The sequence below is a fragment of the Amphiprion ocellaris genome, chromosome 22, assembly GCF_022539595.1.
Source record: "Amphiprion ocellaris isolate individual 3 ecotype Okinawa chromosome 22, ASM2253959v1, whole genome shotgun sequence".
Classification (NCBI taxonomy): Eukaryota; Metazoa; Chordata; class Actinopteri; family Pomacentridae; genus Amphiprion; species Amphiprion ocellaris.
This window is the reverse complement of record NC_072787.1, coordinates 7,865,774-7,886,155: the sequence shown is the minus strand read 5'-3', so window position 1 is coordinate 7,886,155 and position 20,382 is coordinate 7,865,774. Positions and strand designations below refer to the sequence as shown.

The 20,382-nt window shown below is 39.0% G+C and overlaps 1 protein-coding gene across 2 annotated transcripts in view; it reads left to right on the top strand.

Annotated features, from left to right (window-relative positions):
- The window catches only part of odad2 (outer dynein arm docking complex subunit 2), a 44,240-nt gene that overhangs the window by 12,819 nt on the left and 11,039 nt on the right, over window positions 1-20,382 (top strand). For both annotated transcript variants that reach the window (XM_023262665.3, XM_023262664.3), the window contains exons 10-17: window positions 1,617-1,764; window positions 8,457-8,603; window positions 8,983-9,192; window positions 10,237-10,473; window positions 11,941-12,051; window positions 12,223-12,377; window positions 18,195-18,375; window positions 19,455-19,516. In XM_023262665.3, coding sequence (XP_023118433.2) covers window positions 1,617-1,764; window positions 8,457-8,603; window positions 8,983-9,192; window positions 10,237-10,473; window positions 11,941-12,051; window positions 12,223-12,377; window positions 18,195-18,375; window positions 19,455-19,516 — 1,251 coding nt within the window. The remainder of the gene's footprint in view (window positions 1-1,616; window positions 1,765-8,456; window positions 8,604-8,982; window positions 9,193-10,236; window positions 10,474-11,940; window positions 12,052-12,222; window positions 12,378-18,194; window positions 18,376-19,454; window positions 19,517-20,382) is intronic.

Genomic DNA, 20,382 nt, shown 5'->3' with positions numbered 1-20,382 from the left:
TCCTGCTGCGGCTTTGCCAAACAGCATGAAAAGAAGCCTATTGAATACTAGCAGCCCATTCTTTGGTCAGATGCAATCAAAATAGCTTATAATATAATGTTTGGATCGGATGGCATCCAACATGTTTGGTTAGGCCTAGCATGACCAAAGAGACTGCCTAGTGTTACCTGTGAAAAATGCATGCCAACGGGTGCAAAAGGTGCAGAGATGACATTTATAGATGAGATGATACTGTGAATGCATATTTGTATAACAAATCACTGAATGAAAATATCTCAAGTTTCAAGAAGCTGGACAGGAGAGGAATTTTACAGCATTAAATATATCTCAAACACTCTGCTACAATCACACAAGAGTTTTTATAGAAGAAAAGCATGAAAACTACAACCTCGCCAAGCATGTCTCCTGACCTGAAGTCAATAGAACATCATAGTGTTATGTGTGAAGGATGGCAGGGATTTTCTCTTCAGATCTGTTCAATGCTTCTCTCTGTTTCCATTAGGCTTCTATCCAAACAAAAACAGCAACACACAATGATAAAAAAAACATGATAATATTAACGGGTGGCCTGACTTTTGTTGCACTGAATTTTACTTTAAGGCCTGTATTTTCAGTGTAGTCTGTCTAACCACTTTGTTTTTAATTATACATAAGTAATGCAATCAATGTAAATGATGCAATTTGGAGTGATTTATTTTTTTATGGTATAGTATAGTTTGTTGTACAGTATACACAGGATTTCCGCTTTCATGAGGATAACTGAATATTGTTCTACCTGTGGAGAAATATGTGGTGAAAAGCTTCAGCTGCTAACATTGTACTGAACAAGAACCTATGTAAAAGCGTTTTCCTTCTCTGGCTCTTGGCAGCTGCAGCTCCTCAGCTGTCTCCATACTTGAATCTGCCAATATGTACAGACTGCTAGTGTAATAAATCAACAATGTTGATTCTAACCACTGTTCACTGATAGCATTCTTAGCTCCTCATCATTTTCTGTACGTGCAAATAATACTCCAGAGTGCATTCATTCAGTCACAATCATCATCTCACACCATCCAGGACAGTGTGTACGCCTGGCAGCTTTGTGAAGGTTTCGTTTGGTGTTTATCATGCTGCATCCAGGAAAACACTCATATCAGCTGCCTCCCTTTGATAAAATGCTCCCCTGGAAATGCTATTTGTATGTACATGGAAACTGTTTCTCAGCGGACCCATTTGAATGGGTACCAAATTTCATTGCTCCACAGTGCCCAGTTTTCATGATGCAGATATTCAAGCAGCCCATTCAACTTTAAAAAACCATCTGCATTTCTATTTGCATCAACAGCCGAGCAGGAGTCTTTGCTCTGTATATGATGATGACTGCAGTCCTTATTCCAATCATTGTTTTCCAGCTGTTTAGATTCAGTGGAAGTTCAAACTTGAAACTTGAATTTCATAATTTGTAATAGGTCTTCTTGTGTGGGATGAACTGATTGTTCTTCCATTTAAAACACTGGAAAAGAAATTGCATGCTGTTATATTTCATCCCTTTGTCTGATCATGTATTTTCTATCCTACACCTACAGTGTGTACATTGTTATCTGTTGGGTGTTATCTGCTCTTTTTTTGTTTAGTAAGACCTCAGCAGGAGCTGTCCCAGTGGAGCTTGAGAGTTCCACTGACAGTGAGGAGGAGGAGGAGCAGCCAGCGCGCCATCCAGAGGGTAACACAGACCTGCCTCCTGAGTACTGGCAAATCCAGAAACTGGTCAAGTACCTGAAGGTATGAGAATGTCACCCTGCACACTACTGCTTCCTCCCTCTGATTGGTTTTATCCTAAAATAGTCCTTTCAAACTGAGAGTACTACTGCAGGTAAAGTCAGGTCACAACTGACAGGAAACAGTAAAGTCCAGGCTCTTTTCCTGTCATCCGTACTAGAATTTTGATGCTGACCTGAATTAGCAGTCACATTTCTCAAACTTCTTCAGAAATGCTGTGTGTGAGAAATCATGTAGTCAGGGATGTGCCATACAACTTAGGATAGTTGGTTTCCCAAAGCTGAATCTCCTATCACATAATCCCACCTGTCTGTTTTGATTCAGTCACATCAAGGCACAGCCAATGACAAAGAGGATGTCAGAGGAGATAAAGTGGAGGTTGCTCCCATTTAAAGCGGAGCTTCACAGGAAGATGCTTATTGAAGTGGTTGGCTGGGGTTATGGATTCTTGGTTTCTGACACAGGGCTGTTTGGTTGCACATGCAAGCCAAGGCACAGGGGAAAGAGCTGTCTGACAGCAGCAGCTGTACGCGCTGTTTGCCCACACCGCAGAAGCATAAAAATGAAGCGCGCCTGTGATAGGTCTGACAGTGCATATGGTGAATATTAATGTGTCAAAACATGGAAGGAAAAGAAGAGGAAAGAAACACCAATGACCCAGACTGGCTGGGAATACCTCAGACCACTTGACTTCAGAGATTACCCTGCTTCACTCAGTGGTCCCCATTATCTATATATGTGGACAATTTTATTCAGACAGATTAAATTAAAACAAGAATTATTGTTGTATTGCTGTACACAAACATCCTTTACACGCTGTTTTAGTTGAAGGAAAATGGAATGAGTTAAAGTTATTTTACTGTGTAGTAATAGTCTATTTTTCACATTTTTTATACAATCATAATGGCTTCTAAGTTTCACAGATTTATGCTAAATAAAATCATTCACAGTGCAACCAAATAAATCTTTTATAGAAAACACTGCTGTGAAGTTCAACTTTAGGTTGGTATTTTTAGCTTAGCAAAATAGATTATAATGGAAGGAAATTCCCACTCTAAAAGCAGGCAGTTACTCCTTTCCAGAAAGGAAGAAAAAAGATGTAAATGATATGAAAGAGGCAAATTCAGATTAAAAAACCCTCACTGGTTTGTGTATTTTATACTTTACATTGGGGTTGTGGCATGAGCTTTAGGGTTGTGTGTGTGTCCCTGCTTCAACAAGATGCAGCACTACCATAACCAACATGTCCCAGCTTTTCTATCTGTCTGGAAACCACACAGCACAGTTATTTATGGGGTTTGTCCAGTAGTCATTTTATAATATCATTACCATCAGACGCTGAAACTTACCATGAGCCAAGTTAAATATCTGTTTTATTTTAGGAGGAGATCTTTTTTCCTCTTTTCCCTCGCGCTATAGACAGCCGCTTGTACTCTAGGAAGTTTAACAGTTTCATAAAGCGGCACATGGATGTCCTGTTTTGTGTTTTAATGATGTTTATTTTGGAATATTTGCCTAAGTTGTGTTTGTTTTTATACCTGTATGACTGGAGACCTGTGCCTATACAATGGTTGCATGGACTGTCGCAAAATCCTGAATGCAAATTGAAATCTGTTTGTGGCAGGCATGTGTGTATGTACTGTAGATGTCTTTAACATACTGACATGGAAAGCGAGTTTCAACATAATTTACACACCGTATTCAAGTCTTTAATGTGTCAGTGGTATAGTACGGTATAAGCAACCTTTTATTGCCCTTGCATTTTTAGGCTTGCGTATTTTTAGTTTTTATAGACTTTGTGCTGTTGATATAATTATACATTTATTACATAGGGCTTCAGTAAATTATGAAAACAAGACAAATTAAGGAACAACTTTCCTAAAGAGTCTAAAGTTTTGTTTTACAGTGTTAAACAGCTTGCGTGTTAAACTTAGCCACCAAGGCACAAAATTTAATTTGAGGATTTTGTCCTTGTTTAAATAAAGACAAAATTCCCCAGCTGCTAATAGTTATGTTGTCCTGTGGCTTTCTAAACACCATTTTCATATTCTCACAAATATAAATATTTTGTCTGATATGCAATATGTTACTAGTTAACAGATAAACATTTCTGTATTATGTATTGTAAACATTTTCATATTTGACCTTGTTTCTTCACTGAGCAAATGACCTTTTCTAATTTTCTGAAGAACATCAAGATAATTCAGTCAAACCTTAAAAGTGTCACTGTTAGTACAACCTTTCTCCATAACTTGAAAATGATGTTTCTACTTCAAGCTCACCAAAGTGTTACAGATTAACAAGCTGATCTGGGTTCTTGACACACAAGGTATTGTGTTGAGTCGTCATTAAAATTGCTCCCCCTCTGCTGGGCAGTCACAGTACTACTGCCCCTGCTCTTCTCTAATGAGAGCCATGCTACTAATTTCTGCACTAAAACTAACCCCGTCTCCAGTGTACAAGTGTCTGGACGTTCTCATTTTCCCAACAGAAGCGAATTTGCAGCTAATTATGCTGTACTGTAAGTAGTTAAACAATTTCACTGCTTTTTTAATAACTACAGCATTCCGTTTAAATATTTCATTTTTAGTGCTTGTAATGCATTTACAGCATGTCTAATCTGGAGAATTTTCTTACAAGAATAATTGCATAATTTCTTTCTCATGAGTTTAGCAACTTTTCAACTCAAAGACCTGAGTAGATGTTTGCTCAGCGTGCACAGCACTCATTTTATGACATCAAGGCCTATTAAATGATCAAGTTTTACGTCATAGGTGATCCTGTGTCAAATATGAAGCAAGAAGGAAGCAGTAGTCACTCATTCTGTCCTTACAGTACTCTTTCCGTGAACCAGCTGGAGATTGGGTTTGTTCTTGTGCTGCCTTTCGAATATGCTTTCAACTGCAGAGATGCATTAACTCATGCATATTCAACGGCTTGACCTCTTCCAAGGCCCAGCTCTTCCTTTTTACACTGAGCTTTGTCAGTGGCCCAAGTCCACCTGTCACCAATTCAAACATTGTAGACACACTCTTTAGTATCTGAGCATTATACTTGATACGCAGTTTTACTCTTGCTGGCATGGAGTACAAGTCTCACACACACAGACGCATGCAAAATGACATTAAGAAAAGCGGCCTGAGGTCATCAGGGTGTTGCTGACAGCCCTGTTAACCCCATTCTTGCTCTTACATGCTTAGTGCAGTGATTTATAGATCTTGAGTGGCTCAGGCAGGGCTCTCTGTGTCTGCAGAATCCTGTCTGCTGCTCCAGGGAAACCCGACTAGAATAAGACCCCCATTCAGTAGTTTGGAAGCTTCAGCTATTTAGTAGCTCAGGCTGGGACACCTGCAGTAAAGGAAGAGACAAAATGTGTAAAGCATCTTTATGTGGCTGATATCAAGTTCATGAAAAAAGCTCATGAATGGAATTTGATCTGTCCAACTGCTTAATTTATGCAATTTCCACTGACAAGGAGATAAAGCATTTATACAACTTACTTTAATCATTCCTAGATTAGCTACCATTAAATTGCTTAATAATGAGTATCAGCTTCCAAAATAACATGGTACAAATTCCAATGTGGGACTCCAGTAAATTCTCTTAGTGGGATGTAGAGAAGGCTGTAATTGCACAAGTACAGCCGTTTAAGGGTATTTTTGTGTTATATGCTAGCATTTCACTGCATTTGCTGAGCTTTACAAATCTACAATAACCTACCACACTGATTTGCAAAATGATTTATATGTATTTTCACAGCTATATCAGTGACAGGGCTGCATGGATGGCAATGTTGATACTACTACAGACTCAATGACTTTTTAAGATTACCGTGAAGTTTGTTCATGAATAGAGCATAAATCTGGTTGACTTGGGTGACCCCTAAGGGTGGATAACCCCTGTATTGAAAATTAAGTTTTTTACTTTGTAGACATATCCTTAGGGTGTTTCGATTTGTTGGAAGCTCGTAGGTTAACTTGTGAGCTCAATCTACACCCATTTTTGGGAGAGCAGCAGTATAGAGTTACATGTAATTATCATGGAAAAAGGTTCTGAAGATGCAGTTTTGGTACATACAGATGATTTGGGGAGAGAATTTAAAAAATCAGATTGCTAAAGGATAAATTCTTATGACTTTGGTGACTGTTGAACTTTTTCTGTAGCCTCACGACATTAGCATTTTTGTAGATATTCATTGTTTCCAGAGAGTGTATTTTTTCTGATTTTGGTGATAAACGGACATTTCCTAGCACCACCAAGACACTGACATATTTATTTGCATGTGAAATGTTTTTACAACTGTCCAGTTGATTGAAGTTTTGTACAAAGCTAGTACATCCACGTGTATTTTCTCCAAAACATTGTTATGCTCCGTATAAATACACTGACAGACACTAGACCCAGAGTCAAATTTCTTCTGTGCATAAACATACTTGCGTAGCTTAAGATTCAATGGCATTCCGTTCAGTGTTCAAGGTCCCATCCATCCATCCATTATCTCTACACCGCTTAATCCTTATTAGGGTCCGGGGGGGAGTCATGGAGATGCTGCACACGTTGAAGGCCTGAGAGAATAGTTTTTATTGACTTTGATTATCCTTTGACTTTATATTATCCCCATCAACTTGTACTGACCTTTGTTTTTTCTTAAGCATTAATTAGCAATAGTTAGCCTGTAACATGTTAAACTAAGGTGGGGGGACAAGGTAGATATAATATGAAAAACACTGCTGTTGTTATCACAAACTGATGATTGAAAACCAGCAAAGCAAAGATAATATACACCCCCACCCTCAATACACAGATACTAAACTTCTTGAACTACTTTGAATTTCTTGTTCTGAGGTCGAATAGTGGTTGAATTTGTTCCATGTTGAGCATCTGCCCCTATCATGCTCGGGGAGAGTCAAAGATCTTTCACCATAAAAGATTGTCAGATGTTGTCAATGTTTTAAAGAATTTCGACAATACTTCAAGACCAAAGCTAACAAAAATGAAAGCATATGATCTGTTTTCTGTTCGCCCAGCTATCACTCCTAAACATAGCTCTTTTTTTGTTGTATTTACAAGGTACGAAGCTCGCCTGCCGAATCCTTTGAAGAGTGAGAATGGAGGAGACAAAGGAAGCAGTAGATCCACTGCTGTTAATGGGCAAATGGTTTACATTTAGGCGAGCGTCATGATATGGAGAACATATGTGCCCGTTATCCTGCTGTGACAGAGCACTGCTTTGTGAGGGAGATATGATCAAACACCACTTGAGACTGTGGTATAGGCCTACACTGATGAGCCGGCCCCTCCAACAGCTGCATGAAACCGATTATTGGTGCAGACTTCTATATAGTGATAGGCTATTTTCTACATATATGGGTAGTTTTTAGCAGGACATGATACATTCTTGTATTTGGTTGAAATAATCTATTTAGGGTGGTCCTGGAGTTTCACATTGTTTGCAAAGTGTGCAACTAATAATGGCTTATGAACCTTGGAACGGTAGAGACGGCCTTGAATTGACTAAATGAAAAATCTATCTGTGGCATATTGTAACCACTGAAAGAAAGGAATAAGATTTGATTGTTCACTTGCCAGAAGATTTTGGACTGGACGTTTCAGTGTCACATATCAAAGGCAGGTCTAGTATTACAGCAACTAACTTGCATTTTTGTACCATGCACTTCTGTTTTATCTGACTACTGATTTTCCCTCCTTTCTTGATCAAAACCACTGTATGTCAGCAAAGTCTGTTATTCAACTGCATATGATACAGACTAAATATGGTCATATAAAAAAAACAACATCGCTGTCTGCCTCAACAATACTTTAACCATCTCAAAGCACCAGCCATAAAGCTGGTATTTTCAGTGCCGTAATGCTGTCATCATCCATCTACAGCTCGGGCATTATGTGGATTTATGAACATAGTCCACACAATGTCCTAGCAGTGAGGAGAAGTGAAAAAGGACAAAAACAAGTATTTGGATATGGAATTTAAGGGAAAACAATAAAATACATTCAGGTTCTGTAACTACAGCCCGTGACAGCATTTAACCACATGCGTGTTATTTTGAATGTCTGTATTGTTTCTTTTTTTTTTTTTTTAAGCAAACACATCATAGTTAAGTGGCAGTAAAATCTAATCAGTTCAACTTCCTACCCCATATGTATGGAGGGGCAACAGTTTAAATCAAAGAACAGATTTTCCTCCCTCACACCACTTGTTGACCAAATAGTGTTGTAGTTACTAAGTTTGATAATCACTGGAGTGCAGGTCTGAAATGATGTGTGTGTGTATATAGCAACTGTCAAAACATATTCTGCTTGTGAAATGCTAACTCATCATTAGTTTCAAGGTTTGAGTGCCAATAGTGTTTTTTGTGCATTAAGGGCAATGTCTAATGGTCTCTGGCTTCCGTGCTGTTGTCAGAGCACAGTGCACTTTTAGCAAATTATTTCTTTCCATCACTGTTTACTACCACAAAACTAAACACATACAAGGCTGTGGTATAAACAAAACAACCCCAGCAGGAGTGGTATTATAAAGGGAAACAACGCAGAGAGAGGGAGGCGTACTGTTGGGAATGGAAGGAAGTTTGTATCTCCTCGTTTTTCCAAATGTCTGCTCAATGTTCAATTTTATCCTTTCTTTTACTTTTTCTTTCATTTTCATTCCATCTTGTTTGGCATTATTATTTCAGGCAAGCGACCAGAAAGCCACAGTGCTCACTCTTTACGCCATGATGGACCTTAATTTGATGCAGGAGACATGCCAACTGGCCATCCGGGACCTAGGTGGGCTTGAAATCCTCCTTAACTTGCTGGATACAAAAGAAGTCAGATGCAAAGTGAGTAGCTGTGCCAAAGCTGGACCTGGATGGCCTGCAGGCATGAACAGAGCTGGCCGTGTTTGCCAGCCTGTGTTTTAGTTACAGAAACATGAGTGCTGGATAGAGAGCGTGCCTTTAAAGACACAGGGTAGCAATTATTCTCCAGTACGCCTAATGACATGTGTGGGTGCTTTTTAACCTGGTTTTATTATGGCTTTTTGTCCTGTCTACTTCAGTGGAAATGTGGCTGAATGTTTGGCTAATACACATCCTTGTTTGTGTCTAAGTACAGATGAAGGCCATTGTTTGCATAGACACAACAGTTTTTTTCATGCAACAAGCCTATAATTATTTAAAATTTATTGTTCATGTTTGCTATGTGTGTTTTTGTGATTAGATTGGATCTCTGAAAATCCTTAGAAAGATTAGCCACAACATGCAAATCAGTCGGACCATTGTTGACATGAGAGGCCTGCAGAGAATGGTGACGACACTGGACTCGCCAAATAAGGACCTCAAGGCCTTATCTGCTGAGACCATTGCTAATGTGGCCAGGTTCCATAGAGCAAGAAAAATCGTCAGGAATTTAGATGGTATCAAGAAACTGGTAAGTATAAGCCTAGAAATATGTAAATTCAGGTTTAGACTCAAGCTCTATAGTACCAATGTGAAGTGCAGATGGAGAGAAGACTGTGGACCAGAACCTGAGTCTTCTGTACTGGCATTAATAAAATGTATGTTATGTCCCAGAGTGGCAGATTTTCCATTAACGCTGGCTGTTTATGTCTCTGTCAGCTAGTTTGCGATTTAGTACAAACTTTTTGTATGAACCACAGACACCCTGGAAACTTGGAATAACAGGGTGTTTTTTTATTTCAATGCGATTCATATATTAACATCACTATTTCCTTTTGTTCAAAGTGTTAAAAATTTGCAAATTTTGCTGTTTTGACTGTTTTGAATCACAACAAATCAATTACAATTACACACTGTACAGCAGATGTCAGATAGTGGTCCATCAGTTTTTGAAAAATGCAAAGTGGGTGCTGAGTAAAACAGATAGAATGTCTCCTACATCCTCTGACCTGCATTCATGTTTGTTGACAGAGGGACCTGTGATTAAAGCCTCCATGCCTTGTATATTTTCCTCAGGCCCAAATCGGATGTTCTCATGTGCAAGTCGCTCATGGAGGCAGATTAATTTCACGCTATGCTACAAGACCACCTTTGAACTGTGCAGTGTGTAATAGCTTTGCCTGCTCTGTCTCACTGGCCAGGAACTATGGATTAGAACACTAAATGATGGCCATAAACCGTCACACTGGGCCTTTCAGCCCTAACATCAACATCTATCCTGACAGTTTTCCACTTCTAACATCTCTGGCGTTTTCATCCTCACAGACCCAGTGGTAATAGAAATTTAATTGCACCCTTAATCACGGCCAACAACTTGCAATTCCCATCTGGAACCATCCATTATCACCACAGACTTGCAAGGAAACTTTCAAGAGTCCCTAAATTTATGTCAGGTTCAGAGAGTTTGTGTAAATTTGTGTATGGAGGTTTTCTGCCTAAATACATTTGGTCTGCCTGCTTGTCTGCACAGATTTTTAGGTTTGTGTTTATCCCCATGCCTTGTCTTACTGATCAGGTAAAGCTACTGGACTGCGGGACTCCTAATTTAGCCCAAGTGAGTGCAAACCAGGAGAAGGATGTAGAGGTGGCTCGCTGTGGAGTCTTAGCGCTGTGGAGCTGCAGTAAGAGTTGCAAGAACAAGGAGGCCATTCGTAAGGCTGGAGGTATCCCTCTGCTGGGACGCCTGCTCAAATCTCCACATGCGAACATGCTTATCCCTGTGGTAGGCACCCTGCAGGAATGTTCCTCAGAGGTGAGGGCAGCCACATAAATTTTACAGCACAAGTTGTCAAGCCACGGTCTGTTCAACATGACCTGCAAATCTGATTCTGCAAGACAGTTATGAGAAACAGCTATCAAAATAACATTATAAAATTGACTTTTTATTTAATAAAAAAATGAGAGCTTGTGACATTTTTTTTGCTGTCAAGTAATCCAATTAAAGATCAAAACCAAAATGAACTGATCATACTAACAAGTAGCCTCTATGTATACAAAGCTTGATATTCCACAGAACTGCATTAATGTATTAGTATTAGTGCTAGGTAACATGTTCCTCATTATGAATGAATACAGCACCATAACAATGTCCCACATATGTTTTTTATGTGTCTGTGCCACATATGCTGTCCTGCTATGAATACTCACTACAGTGTCAAATATATATTAATACACAATATAATATAGTCTACAAAAACTAGTGTAGTTTTAAATAATTATGTAGCCTTTAAAATAAAAGTGCACAACCATCAGCCACAACATCAAAAATCCCTGACTAATGACGTGTGGATCTTCCTTGTGCTGCCAGAGCAGCTCTGATCCCTCTAGACATGGACTCCGCAGACCAGGAGGTCTCCTCCTCACTCTCCACATATAAGAAATCTGTAAAGACATCATCTTAACACTGCCTACAACTCCTCTATATGCTCCGTTCTCCACTATATTTTATTATTTTTTATGTTCTTGCCTACTTTGTAAAGCTTCTTTGAGTGTCTTGAAAAGTGCTACATTATTGTTATTATTATTATTATTATTATTATTATTATTATTATTATTATTGTTGTTGTTGTTGTTGTTTTTGTTATTATGTTATTCCATAACATTTTAAAGATCCCCTGTAGACATATTTTGAGACATAAAAATACTCTACTTTGAATATGAACATCTGAGAGTTATCACCAAGAAGCAAAATTAACTTGCTAAAATTTCTTAAAATGACATTAACACGACCACTACAAATATGCAAATACTTCACTTTAACTGATAACTATTTAAAATTCCCACATTTCACACAGTTAAGTTGCATTTTGGAACAAGATTGGCTTTCAAAATCTATTTGATGTATCATCAACATGGTTGTAGGAACTCAGATTTCAAAGAAAGATGAGTAAAGCTTTCCCTCTTAAGGAGACACATTGAGAAACTGTCAAATGCTGCAGTCTGCATGTTGAAGGTTAATCATCCAACTGATGTAACAATTTAAAACACATATTTTTGTGTGGAAGGGACTTGACTGCCAATGGATGATATTAAAAAGAATGAAAATTGAAAAATATTTGCAGCCACATTAAATGAAAAGCATGCATGAGGATACATTCATATTTACCATATAAGCCAAATGAGAAGAATATTCGATTTTTTTTTTTTTTGCATTTCATATGTACTGTAATTAAAAATGCATTCACGCTGATGTGATCTGTTGATGCTTATCTCACTACAGGAAAGCTACAGGGTTACCATTCAGACTGAAGGCATGATTAAGGATTTGGTAAAAAACCTAAGAAGTGACAATGATGAGCTACAAATGCATTGTGCCAGTGCAATCTTTAAGGTACCTAATTTCCTTGGGTCCATGCATACTAAACAACACTTCATAAAAACGAAACAAAAGCACATACAAATGGATCTGAACTAAAACCGAGACCTCTCTTCAGTGTTTCCTAATTAGACCCAGACTATAATGTAATTAATGTAGATCTTGATTGCATCTTTTGCTTTGCAGTGTGCAGAGGAAAAGGAAACTCGTGATCTGGTACGCAAATACAAAGGTCTGCAGCAACTGGTTTCCTTGCTGGGCAAAGCGGACAACAAGCAGCTTCTGGCTGCTGCCACCGGAGCTATTTGGAAGTGTTCCATCAGCACGGACAATGTGGCTGAGTATGCACAGACCCAGAAACTCTCACTTTATTACTACTCATTAACACACATGGGCTCACATGATATAACACAACATACAAGAGATATAGAACATATTGTAGCCATGTCTTTTATACTATATGGCGGCATGTTTGTAATTAGCTCCAACAGATTAGTATGACTTTGATAAATTGCTCACTGCTCTTAGGAACAGCAATCTTCTTCTTCTGAGCCTCAGTGTAAAAGGAGGTTAATGGCAATTAGGCATTTTATCCACATGTGCCCATAACTTTTGGAACACATGCTATGCAAACCTGATGTGGTTCACAGCAGTATGTGAATACATTAAAAGCAGCAATGGATACAGAACTCCGCAGACTTGCGTGCATGCCCTCATCACATATGTTACTTTTATAGAGGACTTTCACTCATTCATGACTAGTTGTGTCACTGTTTCCACTCGCATGCTGTTGTCATATCTCCCTTTTCTTTACCATTGTGTCTGGTTGAAGTGATTATTTGTATAAAATGTAAAGTTTTTGTACGGATTCTATCTGCTCTGATCTTTTATGTGACTGTTTGCCTTTAGATTTCAGTCTTTTCCACTGTTAACAAAGGATCAAGTAAATGTGCTGATTTTATAGACCTCACTGATGTGTTAGTCAAGGCTTGTTAGTATTGAACCAAACGTGGGCATACTGAAAGTATCAGCTTTGTGATTTTCTAATGTCAGAAGACGCAGGCTGACGGGGCCTTTAATCATTTGTCATGTACGGCAGGGATTTATTTAAGTGTCATTTAGTCTGGTTCCTTTGGTAGTGACATTTCTGGAATGGTTTTTGACTTGTACTTGTAGTGTCAGATGATTTTAAGCCAGTGATTTTCCCTCTAAAATAAATAATGCCCAGAGACCGTGCTCTGGCAGCCCAAAACATTTCCACTAGTGCTCCCTTGAAAGAATGATTTAGCTGTATTTGTTTTCTTATTCAGTATGAGGCTAGGAATGTAATATATAACCCACATGCAGTGATTTAATGCCTCAGTAACAAATTAATCAATTCAAAATCTATTCTTTTCAGTGTAGCCAAGAAACTGATAAGACATAGTCTTTTGATAATTGTTTTGATGAAAAGTATGAGGTTTAAGGCTTTTTGCGGAGGTGAGATTATGTAAAAATGCTTTTCTTTGTCAGAAATGATGTGTAGTTCAAATTGCAGTGGAATTCTAAAAATAACAAGCAAAAAGGCTCAGTGGCACTCACATGGATCTTTCTTCAGTTCATATATCATAACTGACAGATTGATATCCTACATTTAAAGTCTATGTTAAGTCCTCCCAACTGGAACTGTGTGTCTGCTGCCACATCGAGTTAGGCAAGAAGTCCTTTACAAAAGCAGAAGGATGACAATAACATTCTTTTAAAGCAAGATAGACAGATCGGTATCTCTTTAATGCAAGTCATGAAAAAAAATCATTTGGGGGATTTTTATTTAACGATTGTAGCATGGTTCTCATTCTATAGACACCAGTTCTGCTTTTGCGGTACAAAATCAAGCATTTTCATGGACATTTTAATCATTTTCTGGCAAAAAAAAATCTTTTAAAAAAACAACAAAATTGAGGCAGTTTTGAAACGCTTCTGACTTCAGCTTGGCGTGATGATAAAACAACTTAACTGCACTGGCCGTGAGTAATGGGCAGCCTAGCACACTTGCTGCCGGTACAGGCTCTCTGCCATACTTAATGGCTTGTCATACTGTTGCTATGTAAAAAAGTTATAGTACTACTGTTAATAACAATAATAGAAATAATTGTAATGATGCCATTAATCACATGTAAACCACATTTAGTGACACTTCTTTTACAAACACTGAAAAACACTTTGGTTGCTCTCACTCTAAATTTAACATGTCACAATGGACCATAATATGAACAGAGTTCTTATTTCATGGGTTCTTTCCTGTGTGTGCTGCGTTATATTTTGTTTTGTTTTTTTTATGATGTGCACAGTTGGGTGTGAATGAAGGTGAAATTGGCCACCTCTTCAGGAGGAAGCCAGCATGATGCACAGCAAATGTTTTTAATGCCCACTTGAATGTGTAAGTGGATCTGTTTTTTCATACTCTCTCAGGCTTATTTGAATCACTTAAAATGTCTAGGTCAGGCAGAAGCTTGGAATGAAGTGACTGAGCCATTACTGTCAAAACGTAAAGGCTGCTAATGGTAACAGGGTTTTAGGGGCATGCGCTCATTTCAGAATCAATCATAGGCTGAGTGTTGTACTGAAATGAAAATCATTTTGGAATATATTTTGCTACGGCAATAATGGGAGTCAGAGTGTGGATTTTTTTGCTCTTTTCTTTCGTTAAGTTCATGGTCAAATGAAGCAGGCCTTGTGGCCCATTGCAAAAAACATGATTTTTTGTTTTATGTGACTGATGATTTGCATGGTCTGGACAGTATAGAGGTCGGGGGGACCTCCACTCAAGACAGGTAGCAGCATGTGTTAGCTGTTTTCCTGATTAGTGATGCATTAAAATGAGAGATGATGGATTCCCCCAAAATATAATTACATTTATAACATAAGTGTGTTTGTTCAGCAGCCACATTGTCATAAGCTTGCGTATTTTGTCAGACTACTACTACACCTGGGCTAAAGTTGTATGTGTGAGGAAAAATTTTAGTAGAAAGCCTAAAAACACTGAAACACTATATTGTGCAGATTTATGAATTCATCCACATGTGGCTCCTTGAGCCTGTATACCGAGGTGTTACGGACACACAAAAATGCTGTAAAAAGCCTTAACAAAAGAGTGAGGGAATAACTTTGCAATGGAAAGTCGTGACTGCCAAGTCCAGGACTGTATTTGCCAGCGCAGTAATGCTTGGGGTCAAGATTGTGGGGTTTGCGTCCAATTACTGACTACCCCTCCATCTTACCTCTGTTCCAGCCCTATGATGAGCAGACCATAATTGCCCCCTCTAAATGATACTTCTCTGTACCTCACAAAAGTTCTCTGCTCACCCAAGTTATTCAGTGGTGTGCTATTTCCTTTCAAACAGAATGCATTGATCTGTATGTTAAATTTCAGTCTGAACAAGTGACTGTCTTTCTCTTTTTATGGTGATTGCTAGGTATCTCAGTGTGCCTGAAATGTCTTACTTTTACTTGCCTGGCTTTGATTTTAGCCTGGCTAAAAGCTCTAGTTAGTACAAAAGGCTGCATTTGATCTTTCTACACATAGCTCAAAATGTAACTAAGAAAAGTAAAAGGCACACAATCAATCATAAAAATCTGCTGCACAGAAGCTCCACTGTGGTTCCTGTGTCTTCATATGGGCTTTAATAGGCTTCCAGTGGTGTGGAGCCCAGTGTTTGCAGTAGAAGCCGCTTCAGGCAGCTTTGTGTAATGTTAGTCTTGCCATCACGTAATTACTTCAGCTGGGATTGGCTTAACAAAAATAGACATGACTTACTGTTCATTTATCAAAAGTTATGTCTGTGATTACAAGATAATTCTACCGTAGTCAACTGCAGATGACACTTCAGTTATGGCATAGGAAAACCATTGTTTTTCGTTATGGCGAATTTCACTGAAGTTAACTTTGGCAGCTCCTCTGTTCATTAGCAGTGTTTTCACTTGCAAGAATAGGCTGTCTGTCGGTGGACCCTGACCAAAACCAAATGACCTTGGCCATCTACAATAGCTTACGGGCCATGATGCCAGCAACCGTAACTGTGAATAAAAACAGTCGTAGAACTTAACTGTACATCAGAGGTTTGTTGAGTTTTTTTGCAACCACATTATATCCCTTTTAAATGTTTACTATAGTTTACCACTCTATAGCACTGGCAAACAAGGCAAAATCACAGCAAAAGAGGGAGGCAGAGTTTCCAAGCCGCAGCAAAGCTTTGGTTATGCAAAATACGTATGAGGGACAACTGTGAAGAGCCGTGGGAAACCTGCCTATACTGCTGGGTTACAGTACGGGATCTGTGCCTATGTGGCTGTGAGTAATGTACCCTGTCACTGAGACAACTAATAGCGTTTTTATTAGGTACACTAACGAATGTGGGATTAGGGATGGCAATATTAGTCTGTCAGTCATGGACCACCTCACACTACCACTTTCGTTAACCACTGTTGGATTGATTCTAAATGTGAATGTTTCTTTTGTTTGTTTATAAATGTCTTTACAGATGTTCATGGGCCCCCCAGTAATGAAGCACAATAACTTTGATAATTCCTTGAGTTTTCATAGGTGAAACTTTTGACTAGATTGAGCACTAAAGTTGGCACTGGCATTCATAGTTCCTAGACTCACTTGGAATTGTGACCTAATTGCAGGAATCTCCTGACTTTTCATTCATCACCACCATGAAGTACCTTTGTGCAAATGTCTCAACTACTGCCATGAAATATGATGCAGGGACTGTAATCACACTTCAGTCTGTGGTAGACAGAGGTCTGGGAAAGCCAAAAAAACAAACCAACAAAAAAATCAAAAAACAGAATTTGAAAATACAGCCCTCCTGCTGCAGCTCTCCAACCAGACAAGCCCAAAGATAGACACATGCTTCATATGGGAATGCAACTCAAGCTTTGTCGTAAGCATGCACATAAATATGAAACTGAATTAGCCACAGCTGCAACAATGACCATCATCCACCAGACCACCATCCGCAAGAATGTGTATGCACATCTGCATTTGTAGAACAGCCAATAGGAACAGCAGCTTCTCTTTGAATGTGAGGGCTAGATTTTCTAAAGTCTTATAATAAAGGTTATTATGGTTTTTTTTTCCACCTTTTGACAGTGCACAAAACTGCTCACCCCAACTTCAACTGTTTATCTAGCACCGTCATCAGATCAAATGTTAAATTTGTTCAGTATATCTGTTTATGATCAGACACCTACAAAACTGATGCCATTCTCTTTCTCATCCATTAGGTGTATTTTGAGTTTAGTACTAATTATCAAATGTTAGATGCGTTAGTAGTTAGTAGTTTAACTGAAACCACTGCTATGCCTTTTTGAGTGGCTAGCTTGGCGGTAGACTTGTTGGCTTAAGGTTTGACAGCACACTTAGATACCAGCACCACTCATTCCATTTGAGTGGATTGGATTTTTTCCATTCATCCATCCTTGCTTTGTCTATTCAAAGCATTTTAAAGGCATGAAGTATACAGCAACAACAGTCCACATAATGAGAACTCAGTGCTGCACAGATTCCTTTTGGGCTGCCATTAAAGACACTCTTTCTATTGATTTATCTATCAACAATTACCAATGAATCCATAATCTAAATGGTTCATTTCCGTCCAAAAATATGTGACCACTTGCTATGCTGGCTTTATCCTGTGGAGGGTTGTGGGGGGACTGGAGCCTATTCCAGCTGACATAGGGCAAGGGATAGAGTGCAGCCTGGTTAGATTGCTCAGTCCATCACAAGGCGAATGTAGAGAGATGGACAAACACACTCACTGTCACACCTATGGCCAGTTTCAGTGTGACTAATTAATCTACATGCATATCTTATGGGAGACAGCCGGAAAAAATCTGGATGGCAAACATTACACAGTAACTGTTTAACATCGGTATATTAGGATTGTTATTGTGAGGCTTTTAGCATGCTAATGTTGGCGTTTAGCTGAAAGAACCATTCAAAGCACAACCTCTCAGAACCACATGCGTCTTTTTAGACTGACTCTTAGTCCTGTTTCATTGTGCTCAATATGTGTTCATTGTAATAAAACCAACAATACAATGTGAAGCAATTAGATCATGTAATATAATGTAATGTAATGCAACCACCTCTTTCTTTTCTCTACTCAAAGGTTTCAGAAACACAACGCTCTGCAGACCTTGGTTGGTCTGTTAACTGATCAGCCTGAAGAAGTCCTGGTCAATGTGGCCGGGGCCTTAGGAGAATTTGCCCAGATACCTGCTAACAAGCCCACCATTGGCAAGTGTGGAGGCATCAAGCCACTAGTTAACCTGCTCATTGGAACAAACCAGGTTTGCAAAACTTTTTGCAGCTGCATTAACGGTTATTTATTCTATAAAATGTGTTCCTACAGATGGGTGACAAATTAAAGAATAAAACTGAACCTTTGACACCTACAGTGAGGGCAACTGGTGGCTCTCTTGTACTGTTGGGGGCTTTTTGCTGGCATGGTTTGGATCCACATATATCCTTAAGCCTTGATTATGCTCCCTTGTGGGTGCACACATGTACAGCTACAGACAACACAGAGCCGTAGTTACTTTACTTACATAACTTTCTAATCCACTGGGGGACACATACTGATACATGTGCAGCAGACTGGCATCTATGTATTCTGAGCATGCATACTACTGCTGAGCATGAGCATTGCTGTCCTTGTAGTGGCCATGCAGGCACACATTTTGGGATGCAGGAAAATGTTGCCAGAGGCGTCTGCACAGATTCTTGTGGACTTTGGGAAATGTTTACATCATGCAGACCCTGCCATTAGAGGGAACGCTCACTGCAAGGCTGTACAAAATCGCTATTAATGATCATGTTTATCCAAATGAAACACATATAAATGACAGTACCTCATCCAAAAGGACAGGGGTCACTGAATGGTCTGATGTATAACAAACTATGTGACTCATATGCTGTGGGCTTCACAGTCACTGGATCTCAACCCAGTTTAACACCTATAGGAGATTTTATGAGCCTCGATTATACTCCCTTGTGGATACAAACACAGACAGTTGCAACCACCATGGATGCACAGTTGTTTTTGTTATATTACTCTCTAGTACATTTTGGGTCCCCTGGGAGGAATCTGCTCTATAAATGCATCCACATCCATCAGTGCGCAGTAGACTGGCACCTATGGGAGATTTTGGACCGATGTGTTAGATAGCTGTCCTCACCACCATAGTAAAGACACCAAATGAAAGAATATCTTTTGGAAGAATGATGTTCCTTCCCGATAGTAGAGTACCAGAGACTTGGAGAATAAATTCCAAAGTGCACTGATTCTACTATGACACTTGATGATTTTTAAAAATTTGTCACCTGTCTATATATTGATTCATGCATGTGCTTTGTATCACTTAACCAGGCGCTGCTTGTAAATGTAACTAAGGCATTGGGTGCCTGTGCCACAGATAAGGATAACATGACGTAAGTATCTTCCCATTCATCCAACCAGCTAACGTAGCCTTTGACATTTATATATGTGGTGTCTTTTAAAATGTTATTAGTGGAATATTCACTCTCGTCGCTGAATCAACTCCAAACTCATATTCTTGGCCGAGTATTGATGTAATATGTTTATACAAGGGAATGACACCGATTCCAGGATCTAAACACAGTATTATTAAGCTGTCATGGGCTGATGCTTCAAGAAATCTGCTGTTCTCTTAATTTGTAATTATGCAGGCAGGTTTCTCTTTCATCCCCAACTTAATGACAGATTTTTAAAGCTTTGTTTATTGTACCTGCTGTGTTAAATATGGTTGTGGTTTAATTCCCAGTGTTTTACTATAGCTTTGTGGTCACTGTTAGGAGTTGAGCTGGTCAGACGAACATACCTAAAGCCCTGCCCTGTCCAAGACTACATGGCTGGGAAAACACAGTGAACCAAAGTCCAGAGCTGTCTTTATACTGTGTTCTTTTAACCTCACCCTCAATACTGCACAACATTGTGGAGCTTCCATCTGTGCCTCATTGCTTTTACGAGGCTGTTATGGACTACAAAACCCTTCTTAATTAGCACTGGACACAAATACAGCTTAATGTCTGAGTTCTCATTGTTAGTTGGCTGTTAATGCTATTGTATGAGCCTATTACATTTGTTTGGAGGCCAAAACCAAGGGGCTCAATAAAAAATTAAACATGTCAAAATAAAGCCAGTAACTGTGGTGAACTTCTCACAAAGGGAGAAAAGTATTACATTGGTTCATCATGTTCTCTATGTTTTCTCACGGTATGCATATTTAGCCCAGACCTTGTAATCTTTCAGCTTTCACACTTAGCAGTAAACAGAA